At 32.6% G+C, this 26,530-nt stretch overlaps 2 protein-coding genes across 4 annotated transcripts in view; one reads left to right on the top strand and one right to left on the bottom strand.

Annotated features, from left to right (window-relative positions):
- Nucleotides 1–26,441, bottom strand: part of LOC145329762 (KICSTOR subunit 2-like) — a 74,733-nt gene extending 48,292 nt beyond the window's left edge. For all 3 annotated transcript variants that reach the window (XR_013883081.1, XM_080174144.1, XM_080174143.1), the window contains exons 1-9: nucleotides 26,056–26,441; nucleotides 25,288–25,356; nucleotides 6,324–6,379; nucleotides 6,045–6,126; nucleotides 3,470–3,595; nucleotides 2,952–3,037; nucleotides 2,305–2,371; nucleotides 1,141–1,202; nucleotides 676–741 (exon numbers count right to left, since the gene is read on the bottom strand). Coding sequence is in view for 2 of the 3 variants with exons in the window: in XM_080174144.1 (XP_080030270.1) it covers nucleotides 676–741; nucleotides 1,141–1,202; nucleotides 2,305–2,371; nucleotides 2,952–3,037; nucleotides 3,470–3,595; nucleotides 6,045–6,126; nucleotides 6,324–6,379; nucleotides 25,288–25,356; nucleotides 26,056–26,076 (635 nt within the window). In the remaining variant the exon portion in view is untranslated. The remainder of the gene's footprint in view (nucleotides 1–675; nucleotides 742–1,140; nucleotides 1,203–2,304; nucleotides 2,372–2,951; nucleotides 3,038–3,469; nucleotides 3,596–6,044; nucleotides 6,127–6,323; nucleotides 6,380–25,287; nucleotides 25,357–26,055) is intronic.
- Nucleotides 8,857–24,374, top strand: IKKepsilon (I-kappaB kinase epsilon). Its single transcript, XM_080174138.1, has 17 exons — nucleotides 8,857–9,010; nucleotides 9,544–9,594; nucleotides 9,939–9,983; nucleotides 11,401–11,475; nucleotides 11,615–11,806; nucleotides 12,002–12,135; nucleotides 12,653–13,140; nucleotides 13,471–13,597; nucleotides 19,915–20,077; nucleotides 20,614–20,789; nucleotides 20,892–20,990; nucleotides 21,250–21,358; nucleotides 21,563–21,691; nucleotides 21,922–21,999; nucleotides 22,219–22,296; nucleotides 22,731–22,895; nucleotides 23,183–24,374. The coding sequence occupies exons 1-17, from the start codon at nucleotides 8,927–8,929 to the stop codon at nucleotides 23,351–23,353; spliced, it is 2,364 nt and encodes a 787-aa protein (XP_080030264.1). The 5' UTR covers nucleotides 8,857–8,926; the 3' UTR covers nucleotides 23,354–24,374.
- Nucleotides 26,442–26,530: the final 89 nt, after the last annotated feature.

Raw genomic sequence — 26,530 nt, forward strand, 5'->3', positions numbered from 1 at the left:
TTTTTCATTTTTACCTGTAGAGAGACCACCTGGAGGCCTGGAGCTCCGGAACCTGGAGGCCTATCCAAAAAATCTTAAATCTGGGGGAAATTTATCATATAAGAATGATTTTATCCCTAATAACCGATCCTCTCAGTCTAAAGATGAAGCCTATACACCAGGTTTATGCAAATGTGTCAGAACTTCCCCCCCCCCTTATTAAGACAAGGATCTACATTAAGCTTATCTACAAAGGGGAACCATGTCGGTCAGAACTTAGCGAGATATGAATCTACAGACAGACAAGGATAAGAATACATTTTTGCATGTAGGGGCTTGCCCTGATTATTAAGTAACTACGCTGCTAATAACAATAAATATATAATACAAAATTTTAAAGGTTTCGTGATTCTTAAAAATAATAAAATATTGTATCTATCAATTATAAAATCGTAAAAATGTTTTCATGCATCTTCTATATTTTCTAATGTAAAAAGTCTGTATGTTATCCAGTAAAATTTTGAATAGACCGATAGTTCCACAATTTTCAAGAAAAGTTTTTTAAAATAATATTTTGTATTAGGGTACATCATCCCATTTAGAGACGTCACATTAAGAGACACAAAAAACATGAAATAATCAAATATATTTTTTTATCCGCAGACAAGTGTGTATAACATGATATGATCTACTAACCTCGTTTGAATGATTTCATTCCATTTGTCTAATTTTTCGGTTATAGCCTGCAAATCTGTTAAACTCCTGTTAAACAAAACAAGTTTGTTGGGATGTCAAACTTCTGTATAAATAACTTTTTATGTCCGTCTCGGCAAATATTCTACCGATATCCAAACATTTCATTACACAACCTTTTTGTCAGAAAATTCTAACTGTGCATGGTATTGATTTGCATCTGTTATCCTATCCATATTTTACTATACGCGCATAATATAACATCAATGAAAAAATAATTATTATCTTTAGTTATGGCGTTTTAAAATATGATTTATGTCATTTAGGCTGAAGAGGGTGCCATGGTCACCGAAATGAATAACTCAATAAATAACTAAGAAGTATTAGACTTTTTTCACTCAGTGAATTTATCACACTCGAACCTATCTTCTGGACAACGAGTTAAAAATAAAATAATTCCTAGCTTACTTATAAAATTGCCAACTTGATAAGCTTGTACACATGGTTAGGCCATCCAGCAACAAACCAACCTAAAATGAAGAGGGGTCGTATTGTTGATATTTCTAGGTTACAAAAAGATTTTAAGAGTTAAAAAAATACATATACAGATATCGAATAGATAGATAAAAAGAAAAAAAAGATTTGATAGATGCATAGTGATACATAAATATAATTATCTATTATCCCAGCTTCTACAAATAACGAAATTAATTCGGTAAAAAATCACAAAACCTATACATGTTTTTCCGCTGTCGTTGGGGGGCAACACATCGTAAAATTGACGACCTCTCCATTTGCCCCCCAGATATTATTTTATATTTATTTTGCTTGTTGGTTATACCTATTCCTGATTTAAACCTCAAGATGCTTAAATAATATAGCCAGGGATGGTTTTAATCTTTTTAATTTTTAATCTTATTCTTTAGACATTAGTCTATTTTACTGTCTTTCTTCTCCAAAATACCAGTAACACAGCAGCTTAATTAATCGAAATTGTTTGTTCATTAAAATCTCACTAACAATTGAAACGATTGAGTTCTATATTTTAGGAAAGCTTTACGGAATCGTATCATATTAAACAGTATTATTTTAAAACGTGAGAAGTTTTTAGCCACCCTCCCCTAGATGCTAGGGGAGTTAAAGTTTAATAGAGAGATAGACAGATAGTAAGATATAAGTAGATAAATTTAAATAAATGGGATCAACTGCAGTTCATGGTAAAATATTTCTGGTAACGAATAATTCCAAAAATCTATGAATTTTAAAGGCTGTCAAATGGCTGAACGTACAGATCATGCCCGCACACCCTTTTAAGCGGCATAAGAAGGCCTAAAAATAAACTGGAATAGCCAAGATTCAATGATGCACAGGGAAAGCTCCACAGAAGAAAAAAACGCGTAAAATAGGTCTTTTTCGCGCATTTCTCTGCACTTCGAGATAATTGTGCATTATTGATTTATGGCTATTCCAGATTATTTGTAGGCCTTCTTATGTCGCTTAAAAACGTTTTGCGGGAATGATCTGTAAGTTCAGCAGTTTTGCAGCTAGCAGCCTTAAAATTCATAGATTTTTGAAAATATTCGTTACCAGGAATATTTTACCATGAACTGCAGTTGATCCAATAAATGTTACCTCTAGAAAGTAAACATTAGTCCAAGGTTCCATAAATCCACAAGATAAGTCTTTCCTCTTCACTTTTCTAGAAACAACAAGGATCAAAACAAACATAAGTAGAAAAGCACAAAAAAGTTGTCATCTATAATACAAAGTAGCTTGATGTCTGTCTGTCTGTCTGTCCGTCCGTCCGTCTGAAGCTTAAGATCTCAGACACCACTGAACCGATCGGATTCTACTCTTCAGGGAATACACCTACTGGTCCTGTGGTGGTTTTAGGCTATTTTCTTGTGGGTGGGACACCCCCAACCCCCCCACCCATTTTTTTTTGCAGAAGATTTCCTTGGTCCTTTTTTTTATGCAGAAGATTTCCTTGGTCCTTTTTTATGCAGAAGATTTCCTTTGTCCTTTTACGAATTTCGCCTAAATTTTTTTTTGATCACCTCTTGGGGCAAAGCTCTTGAGGCTAGGGGCGAAGCCGCTAGTAAAACTTAGAAGGGAAAGAATAGTAATCTATCGCATAGTAATATAGACAGCTTTTTGTGAATATTAAAATACAAAATCGTAAGAATATTTTTATATTTTTTCTTTTAGAATTCGTTGAAAATTGTCTGTAATACGATGCTTTACATGATATGACAGAGAAAAGAAGTCTTGTTACTTACTTTATAACTTCAATGTATGAACTGAATGAAGGGAAGGTCTCAAGGGTTGTTAACTTTTCATAAACTTCCATTGTAATTAGCCGTCCCTAGAATAGAAAACAAGGATGACAACATCCATAAAAGCGAAGCTCTGAAATGGAAGGACAAACGAACATTAAGACTTGTAGAGTGTCAGAACTTAATAAGCAGAATATTAATACATGAGACTAAACAAAATTGTAAGTAAATTTCTCGCAAAACAGCTTAAATAAATGGCACTGTTTGTGGACATACTTTGATTACATTTTTTGGACTTGATTATAGAGATGCTTCGGTTATAACATTGTATCTTGTTGTAATAGAAATCAGTATATCAAAAATCGGATAATTCTAACATACAAAATTTTTTTGTCAAAAAAGTAAAAAATCAGCATGTTTTAAATGGACGTACGGACTTTCTGGTAACGATTATAGAGTTGTTGTGCTTTCTAAGTCATACCTAGTCCTTTACACTAAGGTAGACTAGTCCTCTATGTTACCTTTATTAGTATAATTAAATCACAAGTAGCTAGAGCAACATGATCCTCTACACTAGAGTTAACTTCACTAACTTCCCATTGGTCCAAGTCCACTAACATACTGTCATACACACTCCGCAGGGTACCCTAAAAATATATTTTTCCAGCCTATTATCCAAAATATTCAAAATAATGGAATTTCTGCCTTTTCTTCTATGCTTAATTATCTATAATCCAAAGTAGCTTGATGTCTGTCCGTCTGTCCGTCTATCCGTCTGTCTGTCTATCCGTCTGTCTGTCTGTCCCTTAAGATCTCGGTAACCACTGAACCGATCGGATTCTACTCTTCAGGGAATATACCTACTGGTCCTGTGGTGGTTTTAGGCTATTTTCTTGGGGGGTGGGACACCCCCCCTAGATATACCACACTTTTCTGGGATCATGCTGAGTCAAGTATCAACTGTTGGGAATATCAAAGGATGACTCCATGCAAAATTTGAGCCGGATCCGGCCAAAACCGGCCGTGAATTTTATGAAAAACCGGTTTTTTCCGGTTTTTAGGGGGTATCTGTAAATCGATTCAGCTGGAGCAAAACCGGTTAGAGGTACAAAAAATTTTACTTCACACGAAATTTAGCCAATGGAATTGCCTACAAAATTGTACTTCATCATCAACTTGATTGGACAACTCTTTCCCCTCCTAAATGTCCATTAAAACCTCGGAAACGGCAAAAATCGCCAAAAATCACGCCTTCGGCGTCAAATAACGGTTAAACGGTTAGCCGGAGGCGAATGAAACATAAATAAAGAAATGTCTGCCTCAAAAAGTTGTTCAACATCAAAGAGATGCTTAAAGTCTCTAAAACGACTCCTTCCCCTCCTTTAAGGGGAAAAACTGAAAAAAACGTGATTTTCAAAAGTATGCCCACTTCGTGGGTGTAGGGGGCACTGAACCCGTCACCCCAGGGTCACCAAATATAAAGTCTAGGGGGCCCACAATGCTGAATTTTCACCAAGTGAAAGTCTTGTGTCATTATCTCTTATGAGAAAAAAGTTATTAATTAATTAAAATTTCAAATTGTGATTTTTTGATGGATTTCTTTGATGAAATGACAGGCCGGTCAATTTTTAGGCCATTTTTTTGCGGTTTTTGGGCCGTCACGCCCAAACGGTTTGAGATAATCTCACGGGACCTTTTGCCCAACCTAAGTCTGGTTATTTGTGAGGTCTAGGAAAAAAAAAAACAGACTTACGCAAAAGATTATAATTATAATCTTTACACAGAAAAATGGCACGAGGTGAGGGTTTGAGGGGGCAAAATGAGCCGACCAGCGATTTTTGACGGCACGCAGCGACGTCGTGCTTCATCCAATCCGGGATTTTTTTTTCTTAGACCTTACAAATAACCAGGCTTAGGTTGGGCAAAAGGTCCCGTGAGATTATCTCAAACCGTTTGGGCGTGGCGGGCCGAAAACCGCTAAAAATGGCCTAAAAATTGACCAGCCTGTCATTTCATCAAAGAAATCCATCAAAAAATCACAATTTGAAATTTTAATTAATTAATAACTTTTTTCTCATAAGAGATAATGACACAAGACTTTCACTTGGTGAAAATTCAGCATTGTGGGCCGCCTAGACTTTATATTTGGTGACCCTGGGGTGACGGGTTCAGTGCCCCCAATTACAAAAGTACAATTTTGTAGGCAATTGCATTGGCTAAATTTCATGTGAAGTAAAATTTTTTGTACCTCTAACTGGTTTTGCTCCAGCTGAATCGATTTACAGATACCCCCTAAAAACCGGAAAAAACCGGATTTTCATAAAATTCACGGCCGGTTTTGGCCGGATCCGGCTCAAATTTTGCATGGAGTCATCCTTTGATATTTCCAACAGTTGATACTTGACTCAGCAAGATCCCAGAAAAGTGTGGTATATCTAACCCCCCCCCCCCCAAAAAAAAAACCAAACCCCCAAAATTTTTTTTACATTTTTTGTAAAATCTCAATAACTGCTGAACAAATTGGGCTCTACCCTTCTGGGAATATACCTCATGGTCCTCTGGTGGTTTTAAGCTATTTTCTTGGGGGGTTGGACACCCCAACCCCCTCCAAAAATAAAAAAAATCCCCACTTCCAAAATTTTTAATTTTTTAAAATTTTTGTAAACAAAAACCAGTAATTGGGGTGGGGGAACCCCACTGCAACATGGGGCGAAGCCCCCATGAATGCCCCCCCCCCCGAAAAAAAATAAAAAAATTTTTTTTTAATATAAATTTTTGTGTATGCGAACAACCTAGGTTTAATTTTTACGAATTGAAATTTTTGTGTATACGGCAAACAAATTGGGTTAAATTTGTACAAATCAAAATTTTTGTGCATAAAGCGCACAACCTGGGTTTACCACAGAGTAATAAAACAAAGAATAATTTTTTTGAATATTTCTATTGAGAAGGGTTGACTTCCCATAACTATATAGGGCGAAGCCCCTAGAGGCTAGGGGCGAAGCCGCTAGTAACCTAAAAAGAGGGAAAATTACGTTTTCTCTCAAAAAGATCATTTGTGGTTAAAATGGAATATGAAGGAAAATGTCTAAATACCTCTTTTCTTAGGAATCCTCTTGTTTGAAGAAAAGAAAGACTTGTATATTGTCTTTCTGCTACACATAGCTGCAACAAAACACTGAAGAAAAAATATTTTTAACGGGGATAAGGCAGCACGTGGATAAAGACACTTTATTCGAAAATAAATAATATTTATCGCATCGTATTATTGACAGCTTCCCGCGAACAATGGTTGATAAATTAATCTCCTACTCTAGTATTGGAGTTAAGTTTAATAATTTATTTTTCATTGACCTCTTCCTCTATATCTTTTACCTTAAAAATTGTTGCCATTTGCTTCCAGAACCTTTACAACAATCTCTCTCCTTCTCCTTAATAATAGAAAAGTTTAAAATAATCATCTTCTTGTAATGTAGAGAGATGCTTTTTAAAAGCGAAATTTTTCTATAATTAAGGTAGGTCCGTCCGTCCGTCCGTGCGTTCGTCTGGAACGTTGATTTAGGCATGTTAGAATTGTCCTATCGATTTCAAACTTTGAATGGTGATTCCTTTAGTAGTTAGGTACGATTTATAAGCAACTCTATAATCATTACCAGAATGTTCTTACGTCCATTTTAAACATGTCGATTTTTTTTACTTTAATAACAACAACTTTTCATGTGATCTAATCATCCGATTAATCTGATTTTTGGTATATTAATTCCTAGGATAACAAAGTATAATGTTATAAGCGAAGCAACTCTATAATCAAGTTCTCAAAATGTAAGTATGTCCATAAACATTATCCTGTATCCAGCAGTTTTTCAACAAATTTACTTACAATTTTGGTTCGACTATTATACATTTATATTCTGATTATTCAGTTCTGACAATATACAAATGTTAATGTCCGTTTGTCCTACCGTTTCAGTGCTTCGCTTTTATTGATGTTGTCATCCTTGTTTCAATAAATTTACTTATAATTTTGCTTTGACTGTTAATGTTCGTTTGTCCTACCGTTTCAGAGCTTCGCTTTTATGGATGTTGTCATCCTTGTTGTAATAAGACCATATCAATTCTTTAGAAGTTTTAAATCAGTTAAATGTTAGTTGGAGAATTGTAACTTCTATAAAAAGGTAGTTTTTAAACGACAAAAGAAATGAGTAGATTTATAAAGGGATAGAAAGGCAATAGTACATTTTGACTCGCTTGAAAGAAATAGAAATTAAAGAGAATAGATAAAAGTATAATTGTAGTTGGATTGATTAAAGATTTTATATCTTGATTGCAAGTAAAACATCATATCTATTAAGATAGATAAACAGAAAGGGAAAGATATATTAGACAAGTAGATAGATAGATAGCTATTCTGATAAGATAGACAGAAATAGTATAGATGAAAGTAGAGAGGTAGATGGATAGATAGATAGACATACAGATGGCTAGATATAGATAGATATCCAGATGGCAAGAGTGTTGGCTCGCGTCGTCGCCAGCATTCATTAATGGTTGAATGAATCCGAACATCTTCATAAGAAATTATAAACAAGAATGATAAGTTCCATAACAAAGACTTCAGCTTTAAAAAATGTTATATTTGCATTTTTATACATAAGGATTAATGTACCAATCAATAGTAATCTTCCAAGCGTAGCTACAATGTATACGTAAGTCCATTAGTCTTTTTAAATTCTGTTTTATTTTAAGCTTTTTGTATGATAACAAATTATTTAATGATAAAATTGTCTAAAAACTTAATTTATGAAATTTAGATTCTAAGGGTGTTAAGGATTAATGTTATAAGCATTTTTCTCTATTTGCGTCTAAGAGTGTAAGTAAACTTACATGTTTGGATGGTTTAGACAAGTTAGTAATTTAGAAGCTTCGCTCCATAAAATTCATGCAGGTAAAACAATGCATGATACGGGCATACAAAATTTTGTAGATCGAATTTTTTATAGGGTGAAAAATTTATGTTTTTTTTAAATGCTTAAGTATGTATTTTCTATGTTTTGAAAATTTAAAGTTTAAATCTACAAAATATAATTTCTTGTTCCACCCCAAATTTCAAAGCCTTTACACTTAACTAATAACAGCTGACTTAAGGATGACAGGCCGCGCACCGCTTTGCACGGTGTGTGTGTGTGTGTGTGTGTGTGGGCCTAGCTAGCTAGCAGACAGAGAAAGAACTATGTATCTATCTATTATACAACCATAGAGAGACGGACAGTAAAATTACAGTAAACCACAAAATCCAACACAACACTTAAGCTTCCAATTGAACCAAGCCATATTGAACCAATTAAAACATATTTATATGTCAAGTGAAAACATAAAAGTAGTTTAAATTTAAACAAAGTGTTTTTACAGTGATTTTTATTAAAAATTAATTAAAAATGATTTCCTTCTTAAAAAACGAAGTTCTAAGTGAAATTAAAGAAATATTTGTAGTTAAAAAGAAATAAAAATATACAAAATAACGATATAAGGACAGTTAAGTTCAAAAGCAATAAGCAAAAAAATATTTTGTTCTTGATTCACGTTCTCAGAATTATTGAATTATTAACTAGGCGGACTTCCATTTCATCTTGATTGGTATAGTACATACTAAGCAATGTCCAAATTTTTCCACCAATTATTTTAACATACAGAAGGGGTAATTTTATTTATCATAATTATAGGTTTATTTTATATAGTAATGCCTCTACTTCTCCATACTTTTGAAATGGTTTTATGATATTTTTGTCAGATAAATAGTCCCTATAATTTTAAACATATTGATATATATTAGGTATAAATTCTATCAATAACTTAAGAAATTTAAGTCATAAAAGACAAAACATGTATTATTTCAGTGCTTTAATTCTATTTCAGAATTAAAAAAATAAGGAATTTTCTTTAAAATGATATAATAAAAGTTCTCAAAACCTGTTGTAAAAATGTCTTTCCTGAGAGGGAGTGCCAATTATGTTTGGTATACCACCAGTGTCCTGGGGAAGGGGGCTACAGGGGCAGTTTTTCAGGTAAATATATGTATAACTATAAAATAAATATCTAGAAAAGGATAAATTAAAGTTGGTAGTTAGATAAAAATAAATAATTAAATAAATTAGATAATGAAGGACATTCCAAAAAAAAAATCTATAGTCAGATGAACGGAAATGGTCAGTTAAAGAGAATATGGGAATTTCCACACAAAATTTCATACACCTATCTTTAGATTCAGTGAAAAAGATTACATTTGTTCATGGGTTTTATTCTAAACTTCTAATTCATATAAATATAGATATACATAAAATCTATCTAAAATTATAGCTGAAAAGACCAAAATACTTATAACACAAACGACATTTTCCCCTATATCACACAAGGATTGATTGTGGACGGACAGAAAAGTAAAATATAAAATAGCCTTGCTTCTTGTTAAGCACTGATCAGAGCATATAAGACGAGAAAAATCATACAGACAGATAGACATTAGACATACTATGTATCGGGCAAGCTCAATTTTAGTAAAGACTGAATAATGAATCTAATTATAAATTTCTTGTTTTAGGGTGTTAACAAACACACAGGAGAAATTGTTGCTGTAAAAACATTTAACCAGGTGAATGCATTCTTCAATTGTAGCAAAGCATCCATATACATATCTACAAATATTATTTGCTGAAATTCAGTATAAAGCAAAAATCGTCAAAATAAAATATTCAATTATCCTCTTATTACAAATTTTTTTCTTCTAGCGTTGCTACTCTACATATTAGTATATCCCCCTACCCGTCCAACTGGTAAAAATAATCTTAATTGATTTAGAGTTACATTGAATAACTTAATTACGAGCCCACTGTAACAGTTACAAGTAATCATTAAAAATGGATTGCTTCTTACAGATTAGATTTGTTTTTATGGCCTTTTAGAATACAAACAAAAACCTAAATAATTTTCTTTTAGTTGAGTCATATGAGGCCGCAAGAAGTACAGATGCGAGAATTTGAGGTACAATTTTATTTTTAGCCTATTGGGGGTCTGTTTAGTTTCTACCAAATTAAACCAAAACCACATTTGCAAGGAAAGAACTTTTTATCCACACTCCCTTCTCCCTCTCCCAATAGTAAAGGAAATCTGCTTTGAGTGAGGGTTAATTTGTCGTCTATTTCTTTTTCTTTCTTATTACAAACATTATTATATTATTGTTGGCTTGTTGTTTATTATATTTATTTCACCTTTAAGCTGTTAGACCTAAAAGTTGGTAGGTGGCCGATACCCCCTACATTTTTTTTCTTCTGTAACAAGGAAAAATTATCTTTTATCAGGGGAATAGGCTATCCTTGACTATTTATAAACATTTATGAAAATAATGCAAAATTTTTCCATGCAGTTTACAAGATCTAGGAGGTGTTACAAAAAGACAGAAACACATCCTGTTACTTTCATAATATTGATTGACCATTCCTTTAATTAAACTAAATAGACATGTTAAAGGGATAGTTTCACGAAGTGCATTTTAAAAAAATAGTGAACTGTAAGTTTTTTCTATTTTAAATAACGTAGTAGTGCAGAACATAAAGTTATTGATAGATTTTACCAGGGATTTTCCTTAAAAAATGAGTTTTTCATTTTTATTTTCAACTTCGTTGCGTGTTATATATGGCAAAAACCTATTTGTCATAAGTACAACTTTAGATAGCATTTACTAGTTAATAGAACTTTAAACTTTTTATACAACAAAATACACACAACAACAAAGAATAACCAATAAAATATTCAGTATGGTACTTAGAGTAGTGATCTTTTTATATGTCTTAGTAGAATATATTAGGCATTTGATAGATATGATTGTGATAAAGAATTTTATCATTGACCTGACCAAACTTTTTTTATTTGACAATATCTAAAAGAGTTAGTGATTTGCAACATAAATTACATGAGAATGGTCTTTTTATATATATATATGTTGTATGGTTAGTTGGTATTTCCGCGTGAGATAATGTTTATATTGTAAGTAAACCGGACGGTTTTCTTTATTTTTTTAAAAAGAATTTATAGAAAACATGTCCTATAGTGAACCGGACGTTATTTTTTATGTTTTTTAAGTAACTTGTCCCAAGGGGAACCCCTGTTCAATTTTTTTATAACTCTTGTGAAATATGTGGAAAAAGATTATCTAAAATTGGTGTTTTGGCTATACATATTTGGAAAAAAGTAGACCATTCTCATGTAATTTATGTGGCAAATCTCTTTAACTTTTTTCGTTATTGTCAAATAAAAAAAGTTTGGTCTGGTCAATGTTAAAAATTCTTTAACATATAATCATATCTATCCAATGCCTAATATATTCTACTAAGACATATAAAAGTTCACTACTCTAAGTACCTTAACTCTTTAAATACACTTCATAGAACTATCCCTTTAGGTACTGGATAAAGTTAATCATGAGAATATTGTTAAACTTCTGGCTATTGAGGAAGAACAAGAGGGCAGGGGAAAGGTAAGTTCATTTATAATTGAAAATTTTTAACTTATTGAATAAAATGATTGAGAAAAAAAACAACTAACTGTTAACAAAAACTAATTTGCTTTGTTGATAGCAATAACATTTTGAACTTCACAAATACTTGTGGTTACAGGTAATTGTAATGGAGCTATGCACTGGAGGAAGTTTATTCAACCTGCTGGATGATCCAGAGAATAGTTATGGACTTGACGAGGATGAATTTCTTCTGGTTCTATCACATTTGTCAGCTGGCATGAACCATTTGAGAGATAATAACTTGGTGCACAGAGATCTGAAGCCTGGTAATATTATGAAGTTTATCAAGGTAATTTTGAAGTTACTTTCTTAGAAAATATTGTTAATTTTAATTGTTCTTATAGTGGATTTAAGATTAAAACAAATGTATCTCATTCTAAGCTAAAAATCCAATATTACACTGAGCTGGATCTTTAAATCTGATATCTTAAACACTTAAAAACAGATATTTACCTACTTTAGATATCAAATGGTATTAATTTAGGATGATGGAAGTGTAGTGTATAAGCTGACCGACTTTGGGGCAGCTAGAGAGCTTCAAGATGACCAGCAGTTCGTGTCCCTATATGGAACTGAGGAATATCTACATCCTGATATGTATGAGAGAGCTGTTTTAAGGTAGTATTATTTTTGAAACTTAAAAAAAGTAACCTACATTTTTACAATATTTCTAAGAGAACTTTACACCTTAATGCATTCTGAATGCAGCTTAACAAACCTTTTTAAGTACTACTTTTAATAGCTATTGATCCATCTCAACCCAAGACTACTTTATCAAATTTACATCTTTGTACAGGCCATATATAATAAATATAATTCAAAATCAAAAGTTTTCATTCTCAATCGTCCTGTAAAGGAAAAATCACAAATCAAAAAATAATACATACAAAAGGTCTTTTTTTGAAAAATCTGAATAAGATATTTAATGTTTCTTTATTTCTTTTGATTTAATAATTGTAGAGATACATCGCATCTTTTAAGTACTTTAATTCTCATTGTGCTGATGATAAAATATTCAATATTGCTTTTTTTCTAATTGTGCTGATAATAAAATATCTAATATTGCTCAAGATGCACAAATCTGAAGAAACGATTTCTAAGTAGTCCCAACCTTAAAAACCATGGTTTTTTTTAGAAAACCTGTTGGAAAAACATTCAGTGCCACAGTAGATCTGTGGTCCATAGGTGTAACTTTATACCATGTGGCCACAGGTAACCTGCCCTTCCGTCCATTTGGTGGTCGGAGAAACAAGGAGACCATGTACTACATAACCACAAAGAAAGCTAGTGGAGTTATATCTGGTGTTCAAACAGTGGAAAATGGTCCTATTCAATGGAACAGAGAATTGCCAAATTCTTGCCTAATCAGCCAGGGCCTTAAAAAGCATTTGACCCCAATCCTAGCAGGCTTACTGGAGGTTAACCAACAAAAAATGTGGACCTTTGAGAAATTCTTTATGGAAGTGACCAAACTGCTCTCCAGAAAGAAGATTCATATTTATTTTATGAATAATCTTGCCCCTCACAGGGTCTACCTGGATAAAACACAATACCTGGAGGATCTGCAAATATTGCTTTCTGAGCAAACTGAGATTGAATCTAATTCACAAATTCTGCTCTTAGGTAGGTAGCATTGGCTAATGCTTTACAACTTTATAAATAGATACGCTGTAATATAAAACAGTAAGATAATATATAAAGTCAAAATTTGTTTCAAACTGCTATGATTTTCTTTTTATATACTTAATTTAGAAAGATTGGATTTTTCTCAGGGATAGTAAAACAGTTTTACTTGTGACTTATTTAATCTTTAACCTAGTTGGAAATGTTTGATGATAATTCCTTTGAATTATTAATTCTTTATTTTATCTTAAAACAGAGCAATACCAATATATTCTAAAGTTTGTTGTTACTGTAACAAATATATTATCTGTCAAACTTATTTATATTTAGATGACAGTCCAATACACAAGCTGGTGGACACCAACACACCTGGAACATCCTTTCCAGAAACTGAAGTGAACAAACCAGTCATTATGTTTGCTAAGAATAATAACACTGTCAGATTTGGGGATACAAGGTAAATCCAATATTAAATGATTAATAAAGGGAGGGGGGGGGGGAGGCTAATGCTACCATCACGTAATCAATGCGCAAATGGCACTTAGAATCCGATTTTTAGGATGAAATTTGGAATGAGTTATCCTTGGTAGGTCTATTTTCCCAAAAATAAATAAAAAACTGGAAAAGTAAAGGCTTATGAGCTGCCAGCCGTTACTTTTTATGTGATTTAGGGAAAATAGACATACCTAGGATTACTCATTCAAAATTTCATTCTGAAATTCGGATTCTAAGTGCCATATGCGCATTGATTACGAGATGGTTGCATTCCACCCCCCCCCCCCCCCCTAACAGCTAACAACTTTTACACCACCAATTTCATCGATATGGGTTCATCAATAGCAATGTGGTTAATATAAAGCAAGGGGGGGGGGCACATCTGACACTTTTGCGTAAACAGGGATTATAGGCTTTGTCTTAGGAGTTATAGGATAGGTTATTTGGGGAAAAAGTTTAGTTTTTGGGTGTATTTTCCTTATATTTAAAAAAAAATTTGATAGGTCTCCAGGTTTAGGTGCTGCAGGCTGGAAGGTCACTTCTGGACAGGTATAAATGAAAAAAAAATTTGTTTGAAGAGTTAGAGATCAACTTATTAAACCAAATATGCATCTTTTGGGATGTTATGAGCATATATGAAGAAAAAATAAAAATCAGCCTCCAGGTTCAGGTCCTGCAGGCCTCCAGGTGAATTCTGGACAGGTAAAAACTAAAAATTTTAAATTTTATAGTTAGAACAAAACTTGTTTTACAAAAGTTGCTACTTTATGGATGGTATGAACTAATTTGAAGAAAAATTTGAAATCGGGCTCCAGGTTCAGGTACTGCAGGCCTCCAGGTGGATCCTGGACAGGTAAAAACTAAAAATTTGTACTTTTTAAGTTAGAGCATAACTTCTTTAGCAAAAGTTGCTACTTTATGGATAGTATTAACTCATTTAAAGAAAAATCTGAAATCGGGCTCCAGCTTCAGGTACTGCAGGCCTCCAGGTGGATCCTGGATAGGTAAAAACTAAAAATTTTCACTTTTAAAGTTAGAGCGTAACTTATTTGACAAAAGTTGCTAATTTTTGGATAGTATTGACCAATTTGAAGATAAGTTTGAAATTGGGCTCCAGGATCAGGTACTGCAGGTCTCCAGGGGAATTCTGGACATGTAAAAATTAAAATATTTAACTAAAGAGTTAGAACTATATCTATTTAACTAATACAAAGAAAAATTTGAAATCGGGCTCAAGGTTCGAGTTAAATCCAACCATTTTGTTACATTTTAAATTATATCTGCAAAAAAAATATTAAGCATTGACTAGAATATATATAAATAAACGTACTGTCAACAGGTCAGTCACTAAAGGAAGCCTGCAGGAAATACACTGCTCTAACTGCGGTAAAAATCCAACCAAAATCCAATGCAATACCCTCAATTTGATAAAAAAAAAGTTATTGAAGCTGCAGGCTTCAAATTTGGGGTATTAAGCCTTATTGTGGCAGTCTTTCAGCAATTAGAGCGGCATATTTCCTGCAGGCTTTCTTCAACTATCAAGTATAAAAAAGGGATATAAAAACTTTCTGACAAAATTAACTTAAAAGTAACAAACAAACCAAACAAATTTTGTTAAAATAGACAATTAAAACTAAGATACAAGTCAGACATCATCTATTCATTGTCAGATTGAATTGCCAATAAAACCACATGTTCCTGCACAAACTTCTCATCAATCTCATGAGGAGCATGAGCATCGTCGTTGAGAAAAAATCTGTCGCCAATCTTTTGCACACAAACATTGTGCCCAAGATTATTTGAATGAAGACTAGAAAAATCTTTTTTTTTACATTCAATTCAAGTTAAATGCAGCTTCAATAACTTTTTTGTATCAAATTGAGGGTATTGTGTTGGATTTTGGTTGGATTTTTACCGCAGTTAGAGCAGTGTATTTCCTGCAGGCTTCCTTTAGTGACTGACTGAAACAAATTTTTTGTTTTTAACTGTCCAGGATCCACCTGGAGGCCTGCAGTACCTAAACCTGGAGCCCAATTTCAAATTTATGTTCAAATGAGTTAATACTATCCATAAAGTAGCAACTTTTGCTAAATAAGTTTTGTGCCAACTATAAAAGTAAAAATTTTTAGTTTTTACCTGTCCAGGATCCACCTGGAGGCCTGCAGTACCTGATCCTGGAGCCCAATTTCAAATTTTTCTTCAAATATGTTAATACCATCCATAAAGTAGCAACTTTTGTTAAATAAGTTTTGTTCTAACTTCAAAAGTAAAAAATTTCAGTTTTTACCTGTCTAGAATTTACCTGGAGGCCTGCAGTACCTGCACCTGGAGCCCGATTTCAAATTTTTCTTCAAATTAATTCATACCATACATAAAGTCAAAGTAGCAACTTTTGTAAAATAAGTTTTGTTCTAACTATAAAATTAAAATTTTTCAATTTTTACCTGTCCAGAATTTACCTGGAAGCCTGCAGTACCTGAACCTGGAGCCCGATTTCAAATTTTTTTCTTCAATTATGTTAATACCATCCATAAAGTAGCAACTTTTGTTAAATAAGTTTTGTTCTAACTTTAAAAGTAAAAAATTTCAGTTTTTACCTGTCCAGAATTTACCTGGAGGCCTGCAGTACCTGTACCTGGAGCCCGATTTCAGATTTTTCTTCAAATTAGTTCATACCATCCATAAAGTAGCAACTTTTGTAAGACAAGTTTTGTTCTAACTATAAAATTCAGACTGGCCAGCCAATTTTGAAAATAAAAAACGTACATAACGTACACAAAAAAAATACGTTACGTACATAAAAAAAGTAAAAAAACGTACAAAAAACGTACATTCCTAATAAAAATAAGTTAAATAATTTCCTAGTTACCTATTATCAATACATTTAAGTCTACTAGCAGCTACCTGTAAAGGAAAACCATAGCGAACTGACAGACACAAGATATCCTCTTACTCTATTTAAAAGAACTAGCGTCTACGCTCCTAAAGGCCTCTAGGGGCACTTGAGGAGGGGAGAGTTGAATTCAATAAAAAAACATGGATGACAACATACATAAGTAGCGAAGCTCAAAGGTTATTTATAGACATCTGGAAAAAAATTAACTTAAAATCAGTGAGCAATTAAAATTCATTTTTTGGGGGAGGAGGTAGTTTTTTTTCTAAAGTCAATTTCTCTTGGGAGGGTGGATGGTGACAATCTTCCCCAAAATAGTTATAAAACTTCCAAAAACCTATGAGAAGCTATCCTGTTAAGGAGAACCATATCGGTTCCGTGGTTAGCGAGATTCTTTGGTACAAACAAACAGACATCCTGTTATTATGTACAAAGTATATCCTATTATAAGGACCAGCGACTACGCCCTTAGAGGCCTCTAGAGGAACTTGATTAGGGGGGGGGGGGGAGTTGAATGAAAAACCCATTTTTTTTATTTAAAAATAAAAAGTAAAAAACAAGGATGACAACATCCTTAAGTAGCGAAGCTCAAAAGTTATGAATGGAAATCTGGGAAATATATAAACTATAGAGTAGTGTCGTAAAAAATAAGCATTTAACTTATTTAAATAAATCACAAAACCTTTTAAAAATAAATAATAACGTGAAAATCTAGAAATAAATTCAGCCCCCCAACCAATAAGCAAATCTCAATGAAATTTAGTGGAAGTATTAAGAATGAAAACAAATACAATCCCTGAAAATTACAACCGTCTGTCAGGAATATGAGTAGAGAAAATCACAAAAACCTATACATCTAGGAATCGATCTAGCACTGCAACAAATAGACAAACCTTAAAGAAACTTTTTGAAAATATGTAGAATGTGAATTTATTTATTCCCTGAAAATTTCAGCCGTCTATCTTGAATAGAAGTCGAGAAAACCATGAAAAAAAGAAAATCTAGGAATAGATCTTCTAGCACCCCAACCAAAAGGCAAATCTCAATGAAAATATGTAGAATGTGAACTTATTCAATCAAAAAACAGGAGCCAAGAAAATCACGTTTCTCCGATAGCATAACGGACTGACAAAGTGATTATAGAGTAGCTTCGCTAATAAATTTTTTAGTGAGGGAGGGGGGAGTAGACCACCACCATTTCTGATTTCAATTTTAAAAAGAAAGAGAAAATAGGGGAAGGGTGGTGATTTTTTTCTAAGAGTAATTTCTCTTGGGAGGGTGGTTGTACCCTCTCCCAGGACCTATGAGAAAATACCCTGTAAAGGAGAACCATATCGGTTTAGCGGTTAGCGAGAACCTTCGGTACAAATAAACTGACAGAGAGACATACATCCTGTTATTACGTACTAAGTATATTCTATTAAATAAAGTAGTAAGTTTTTTGTCTGATGCTTAAGATTTTCATAACTACTTCATACAGTTACCGAGATGGTTTTAGGCTATTTTTCTACCATTTTGAATACAGGTTCTTGAAGGGATATGGAAGGACAGAGAAAATAGCCTACAACCTCACAATGATCATGTCGGTTCAGCAGTTAGCGAGATTCTTCGTTACAGAAAAAAAAAATTTATAGGATATAGGGTTATTTTGTCTATTGCTAAAGATCTCAGAAAATACTAGTCTTTGATACAAAGTAAATCAGTGCCTGTCTGTCTAAAGCTTAAGATCTTGGTAACCACTGAACAGATTGGGTTCTTATCATCAGGGAATATATCTACTGGTCCTGTGGTAGTTTTAGGCTATTTTCTTATTGTGGGAAACCCACCCTCCAAAAAAAATTCAACCACCCCTCAATTTATTTTTATAAACTAATGCAAATCAGCGGGGTGGGGTAACCCCCACCGCACCCTGGGGCGAAGCCTAAATGAAAAAAATAATCACAATCTTTTTTTTATATTTTTTTTTGGACAAATTTCCAACAAACGATTCTATAAAAGAGGGGACGAAGCCTCTAGAGGCTAGGGGTGAAGCCTCTAATCCTAGTAGAAAGTAAAAAGCTTTAAGTGTCCCTCCCCCAAAGAAAAAAAAGAAAAAAACCATCACAGGACTATTAGGTATATTCCATGAAGAGTAGAGCCCAATAGGTTCAGTGGTTACTGAGATATTAAGCTTCTGATATACAGATGGACAAACAGACGGACAGACATCATTCTACTTTGTATTATAGATAATATACTATTTTTGTAATACTTTTTGTACAAATACAAATAAATATACAAATACTTTTATACTTATATTTGATTCTTATTCTTTAAATACTGAAGATACCAAAAAATAAGACTTCTTAATCCTAAACTGAGCACCATATGATATCTCGGAAAATTTACCCAAGTATATAAAGAATTTGAAAAAAATTATCGTAAAATCTATTAAAGGGGTAGTTGCATGAAATGCATTTAAACTTAAATTTAGTCAACTGCATATCTTTTTCTGTTCAATAGTTTAAACTAAATCTATAGGACATATATTTCAAATCCATAAATTTAAACTGTAAGTTTTAATAACATATATGCATAATTTACCTACATATTTTTGTTCTATGAAAATTTAAGATAATATTGAATTTATTTAATATAATACACCTATAGTTTTTGTTAAAATTTTCGTACAAAACATACAAATTACTTTTCTGCTAATATTTGATTCTTATTATTTAAAAAAAAACGTAAAACGTACAAAAATACAAATTTCAAAATACGTTACGTACACATATCAAAATAACGTCCAGAACGTACACAGATTCGATGCGTAACGTACAAAACGTACAAAACGTACACTCTGGCCAGTCTGAAAATTTAAAATTTTTTGTTTTTACCTGTCCAGAATTCACCTGGAGGCCTGCAGGACCTGAACCTGGAGGCTGATTTTTATTTTTTCTTCATATATGCTCATAACATCCCAAAAGATGCATATTTGGTTTAATAAGTTGATCTCTAACTCTTCAAACAAAATTTTTTTTTCATTTATACCTGTCCATAAGTGACCTTCCAGCCTGCAGCACCTGAACCTGGAGACCTATCAAAATTTTTTTTAAATATAAGGAAAATACACCCAAAAACTAAACTTTTTCCCCAAATAACCTATCCTATAACTCCTAAGACAAAGCCTATAATCCCTGTTTACGCAAAAGTGTCAGATGTGCCCCCCCCCCTTGACTATATTTGAAGTGGAAATTTTACTTTATTCATCCAGCAGCATGAAAAATACTCGAAATTTTGATTAGTGTCATATGCTCATGATTTGCTGATGAGATTATATTGAAAAATAACAAACACAATTTAATCCATCCTTCTTGTTAAAACAATAAAAGTTAATTATGCTTTAGGGAGCTAGCAACCTTCCCAAACCTACCAACCCTTGTATCTGTTGAAAATGATGCCACCCTGGCTAAACAAGCTTGCTCAGTTGGTTATGCTTACAAGAGAAGAGTGGAACAGTATGCTCATTGTTCACATATCATGAATATTGCTGTCAAACAACTTGTAGCTGTAAGTTACTTATATTTTTTATTTTGTAAATGTAAAAAGTTCAATTGGCACAGAAGCTGTAAGCAAAGTGATTCATGAAAATGCTAATTTATTTGTCCTAATGTTTTAAGCTTTTCTTTTTCTTTGCTAGTCATTTCTGAAGGGGAAAAAGGAAGTGCCATCAAACAGGCATTAGAAAAAAAGCTTTTTAATGTTGCTTTTAGTATTTTAAAAACTAGCGGCTACGCCCCTAGAGGCATCTAGGTACACTAATTATTGATGGTTGGGGAAATTGACCCTTCACTTTAATTTTAGTTTTATATTTTGTGTGATTTTAGGGTGGGGTCTGAGGCATTTTTAGCAGGGGCTATTTCTCTTAGGACGGTGGAGATACCCTCGCCTAAAATTGTTAAAAACCTACCCAGGACTTCATAAGAAGCTTCACTGAAAAGGAAAACCATATCGGTTCAGCGGTTAGCGATATCCTTCGCTACAGACAAAAAAAAAGCTTACTACTTTACATGAAGGATAGGATATCTATAAAACTTATTTTTCAGGTTATAAATCAACAGCTGACCAAGTTACAAGAGGCAGCTGGTAAATGTAAGATGCTCAGCAAATCAACTGAATCACAACTATTCTTCTTTAAAAAGATTCACCCAGCAATCAAAAACCTGCTAGATGCTAGCAACTACAACTTTAATAATGACGAGGGCATGCTTGATATTATCAAGTAAGATTTTTTTTATATATTTATTTACTTATCTGAGATTCCTTTGTAAGACTAGAAACTTATTTTTAGTTAAAAGAAAATACATTTAATGTAATTTCCTAGGCAATCAGATGATCTTCTAGTAGAAGAGAATGACAGCTTTACAAGATTAAACAATCAACTTATGGACCTGGGTCTGGCTGTTTCTCAAATTCATAAAAGGTAAAAATCATAAAAAATACCTACTATCTTCATGATGCATATGTGTGTTACTTAAAATACCTAATTCGGCAGGACCCCCCAAATATTCTTATCAATTTATTTCGCTTGTTGGCTAGGTAATGGTATACCTTATTTATGTAAAGAAATACATAAAAACAGTATCCTTCCTTTTAATTCCAAATTCAAAGTTATGTAGTCCCTATTTAGTCAAAGTTCCTGATGTCAAATAGTTTATGAAATTGACTTATACTTCATACAGGTATGCAGATGAAAACCATTTGACCAGAGAGTGGAGTGAGATGACAAGGCATTTAAAGAATATTGATGGCACTGCCCCAAGAGCTTCCACTTATGTCAACAAACTAAAGGTAAAACTATTTATTTAAAATTTCAGGGCCTATGTGAAGCTTACCTAAAGGGAAAACTTAATCGTTTCAGTAGTTAATGAGATTTTAAGCTTCAGACAAAAATCCTCACTTCTTTATATCATAGGATAAGAAGAGTAAGGGGTGGTCAAGCAGGGGAAGCATTTGAGCAGGTTAACATGGAAATATCACTATTAATTATTTTAGGAGTCTTGGCAGCACTTGCTGAGAGACAGAGCTTCCAGAACACTGGCATACAATGAGGAACAGTTTCATATTCTGGAGAAGATTAGAATGGGAGAAACTATCAGAATCATTGAGGATCTTCTATTTAAGGTAGGACAAAATTATAATTAAAAAGCAAGTTATTGTCTGCCCATCAGTAGGATTTGTTATCAATCCAGTAATATTTTCTATGTGTAATCCCCACACAAATAAAAGTTAAAATGTTACGTGATTCAAAAAAGTTTTCCCCCTCTCAAAATAAGTGAGAGAGGACATGCATTAAAAAATTAACCTACACCCCATTTTTTATATTTTTCAGTGATATATAACTATAATTCTAGGAATGTGAGCCGTCAGTCCTAACAAGAACAGAATCAATGGCAGACTGGTATAAAATGGCCAGTACAATTTATCTACAGGTAACTTTTTGGATCAATTTTATGCTCAAGTATTAATATTTCAAGAATTCTTGAGCAAAAAATACTTACATAGACAGTTTAAAAATCTAACTTTTTATTTATCTACTACTTGTTTAGGGTTTTAAAAGAAAATATGTGTCAAATATATCTTTTATATAAGAATTTTGTATACATTCTCCTTTGATGATGACATATTTGTGGAAAACGTCTAATTTTTAGGCTGACATTCTGTATAAAGACCTGAACAGATTTCAAGAAAACATGTCCTCTTTTAATATTGGCCTTAGACATAGTCAGGTAACGTATTTTAATGTAATGTATTATAAACACTTATCCTCGGATAGTAAAATAAAAAAAATATTGGAATAATTCTAATTCCCTTCCCAGAGGCTTGGACCAATAAAATAGGTACCTACTCGAAAATTCTGTAAAAACAAATTTTCAGCATGGCTCAGAATCTATTTAATTCAGCAAAAATTATTGGATTCGTAGCCATACTGAAAATTATATGTTTCTTATAATTATCAATAAAAATTAGGGTGTGAATGCATAATTAAACTACCAGCTTATTTTTCTAGCAAACTAGACTCACTGAAAATAATTGACAAAATAGTACCTCTTAGTAGCCCAAGCTACTCTATAATAATTTGCTATAATGAATGACATTTTACAAAGTTATGAATTCTGAGGAAACATTTAAAGCAAATATCAATTTCAAATAATGATTTCAGGAAAAGTATGTAGACCTTGTCATAGACCTGGTTGGAAAAATGCGGGAGGCAGGTTTGAACGCTCCCCCCAGCCCGTCACCCACACCTCCAGCACCCACCCCTGTCCCAGCTATGTCAGAGAACAGTTCTGTGACAAAGGCTATCAAAAATATTTTGGGTACACAAGTAAGTAGTTATTCTTTTTTTCAACTTGAATTAAACAAGGACAATTACGTCCATAGGTAAGTAGAGAAGCTATAACTAAAAAACAATATTGATAAAAAAATCATTACTTAGCTAAGCTAAAATGAAAATCAAGATATAAAGAATTATACTTCATCTACTGATGCCCCGGACTCATGGGTCACTAATACTATAACCACACGGACAGTCCTTAGTTTTTAGGAAGTATTGCTTCCAATATTAGAAAAAACAAATAAGTTTCTCTGTGGTGAAAAAAAATCTTTGCTTAGGACGAAGTTTGGGGCCTCTTGCGGGAGAACAGCAGACTAATAGAACAGTTCACCAACATAGCCACGTCTGCCGGGCCCTTGGACAATACGGAAAACATAATACAACAGCTAAATTTGCTCAATATCACTGTGGCTAATGGTCTAGACACTGCTGCACCCACAGATTTGTGAGGGGTTATATTACAGGGAAAAAACAGGGTTTTATTAGCATAAAGGGATTTTTAAAAATTAAAATCGAATCTTAAAATTTTTTTAAATTTTTTATTATGTACCTACCTACCTAATTTCAAATAGTAAAACCTTTAATATCAATAAATGACATCAATGATTTATTTAAAATTGTGATATATTTGCATTTGTAAATAGATATGTTTTGCAACTCTAATATATTTTCTTTACAGCTATTAGAAATTTTCATAGCATGCTGTAAAGCTTTAAAGATTTTTTTTTTATTTTTGACTCCCCATTGCTTATGTAAAGTAATTTATTTTCAACTTATATATATTTAATAGATAGCAATTTAAGTAAATTTTTGTGATAAAAAGACCAAAGAAGATAATAGATTTTAGACAAAGAAATAAAGAGCTCTTAAAATAAATTGAATACTGAAATTTGTTCCTTTTCAGGGATGTATATTCTGCATGGATTCACCTGATAGGGTGGGGGTGGGGAGGGGGTAAGGGGAAAATATACCTAAAGTGTACTGAAGACATCAGAAAAATTTTGGAAATCAACACCAAAGATATGGGGAAATATTTGAAAAATCAGCAAAAAGTTACTAGTCCTCTCATCTACAGACACAAAATCCCTAAGAACGATGGGAAATTTGATTTAACTATAGAGGGGCAAAGAAAATAAATATTTTTTGCAGTAGAGGAAAAAATCAACATTGTGCAGAATATACACCCCTGTTAATATTATAAATCCTGATTACAAAATTTTGTTTAATTGAAATTTTTTTACTTTCTCTTATTAGTTTTTTATATGTTTTTGCAACAAAAAAAATAAAATAAAAAATACATTCAGAATATAAAATAATAAAACCCATGCAATGTAATTTTTAAAAATGTTTACACTATTAAAATATGTTATATATAAAAAGCACCCAGTGCCTTTGTTTGTCAAAACTATTTTTGTATTATTTTTATACTCAAAATATATATTTTGTACAATAAAGTGTTTTCATAACCAATCTTAGGGCAGAATTTTAACAAGAAATGCTTGTTCTAAACGCTTAGGTAGCAATTTTTACTCTGTTTGTAATAGTTATTTCTCGCATCGTATTATAAACAGCTTTCCGCGGATATAGAATGTACATTTTTATATTCGTAGAAAGCTGGATATAATACGATGCTAGACATAGTTTTTTCGTATGGATGAGAACCGGTTCCTATTCACCGGATTCGAATGAATACGAGAAAAACAGTTTATAGGCAAATTAGGGTGTCCCAGGAAAGTATTTTTTTTAAATTTTTAAAAGCACTATATAAACCCAGCACAATAACGAAAGGATGACAATTGAACCCAAAAATAAAGTTCTGATTTACATCACCAATGAAGATACACAAAATTACCCTTCTGTAGATTACAATTATTGGTTGAACCATTTATATACTCAACTTAATGAACAGACCAATCAAAATTCAATAAAAGTACCAAAAGTTGTAATTCCAACAAATAAGAAATCGTATTATAAAACTTTGGGGACTAGTGTAATAAACAGCCCAATGTTCCCTTCCAGCCTGGGGAACTCGTCACCTCTCTAAATATGGGTTTAACTAAACTCAATTCTACATGGAAAACAATTAAAATTGTGTCAGCTAACATCGGGACAGAATAAAGGATGCAAAAAAGGGGAGGAATAGTTTTTTATTGCATCGTATTACAAACAGCTTTCCGCAGATATAAAATGTGCAATTGATGCCACGGCCGAAATCACAGGCTAACAAAAATGGTTTTAATATTATAATTGTACATTTTTATATTCGTAGAAAACTGGATATAATACGAAGCGATATTTGATTTTTCAGTGTGTGTTAGAACCGGTTCTATTCCCGCGGATAATAATCGGTTTCGAAGCCAAACGGGAAAAAATATTTACTGACCAGTAACTCTCTTGCTCTATCATAGGAAAAAGTTGAGAGGTGTGTGAAGTATTGAAACAGCATGGCATCCTAAATAAATTGCGAATGTTTAAGAGGCATAAAAAGTTAATAACAAGTAAAATAGCATCCATTGGTAGCAAAGCTATAATATTAACCTATAAGCTTCTAGATATTCAGGACATAATATAATAAGATTAGTACCTAATTAATGAAATTAAAAAAGTACCTACTAAACTAACTTTCATCTACAGATATAAGTAGTATTTTTTTATACTTGAACCAAATAAAATAAAAATCAACAAAAAAAGGCCAAGACACGTTCAATTTTATATATACCTACTATGATTACATATTCATACTGATAGTTTGAAAGATCTATACATCCAATAATAACAAGGAACAGAAGTGACGGACAGATACAACTTTTTGGATACTAGTGTTTTGAGGTCATCAAACATTTTTTTTAAAATTTGAATTGGGGGTAAAAGAAAAAAATCTTTATGCTTTCAATCAAAGGCAAAGTTGAAAGCGAGAAATCAATTATGGAGCCACTAAATGGTCATATAAAGGTCGAATGCACTTTCCCAATTTAAAAAAAGGCGATGCATAACCGGTGAAGTTTATACTTATTATGTTTTCTTGGACAAGATGTTTTTTTTATTAAATATAATGTCTGACCGTCAAGTTCTATCGAGAACCGCTAAAATGTAATAAAGACGTAGATGCATAGCAGTTAGCTCTAGTGAAACTTTGCTAATATAACCTTACCTTCATTTTAGAACTGGCCATTTTTTAAACATGTATTTATAAATCTGAAAGATATTATATTAACTAGATTTTTGACTACTTTCTTTTATTTTTTAACAATACAGCAAATATTTTTTTCGGGGGCCTAAAATTAAGTTTACAATTGGATGACTAAACCCTTATTTTTAATTTTTAACAAAAATCGCCCTTTTCTCTTATATCAGGATAGGTTAGGTAAGAGTTTTAAGAGCCCCGCAGTCATTTAGCCATGCAGAGTTAGAGGTTCCCACTGCACTGAAGCTAGTAGCACAAATTCTGTTACAAAAAAAATAAAAATATTGGGGGAGATGGAAGGTTCAAATTGTAAACCTTGGATTCCAAACAAAATTTCGTATTACTTATAGGGCTGTAATGTAAAAAAAATATTTTAACTATATTGACTACTGGTTACATGTTGGGTTTGGTCATTTTTTTGCCATAAGTTTGATTTAATGAT

This window comes from Acartia tonsa, chromosome 10 (genome assembly GCF_053477335.1).
Source record: "Acartia tonsa isolate MP-2025a chromosome 10, ASM5347733v1, whole genome shotgun sequence".
Lineage (NCBI taxonomy): Eukaryota > Metazoa > Arthropoda > Copepoda > Calanoida > Acartiidae > Acartia > Acartia tonsa.

What these genes read in the sequence shown, in the direction of transcription:
- IKKepsilon (XM_080174138.1), top strand. Translation starts at nt 8,927, where the DNA reads ATGTCTTTCCTGAGAGGGAGTGCCAATTATGTTTGGTATACCACCAGT. An exon ending in TATGAGAGAGCTGTTTTAAG is followed by an intron (nt 12,136 to 12,652) that starts GTAGTATTATTT and finishes GGTTTTTTTTAG; the next exon opens with AAAACCTGTTGGAAAAACAT. An exon ending in TTGAGGATCTTCTATTTAAG is followed by an intron (nt 21,692 to 21,921) that starts GTAGGACAAAAT and finishes CTATAATTCTAG; the next exon opens with GAATGTGAGCCGTCAGTCCT.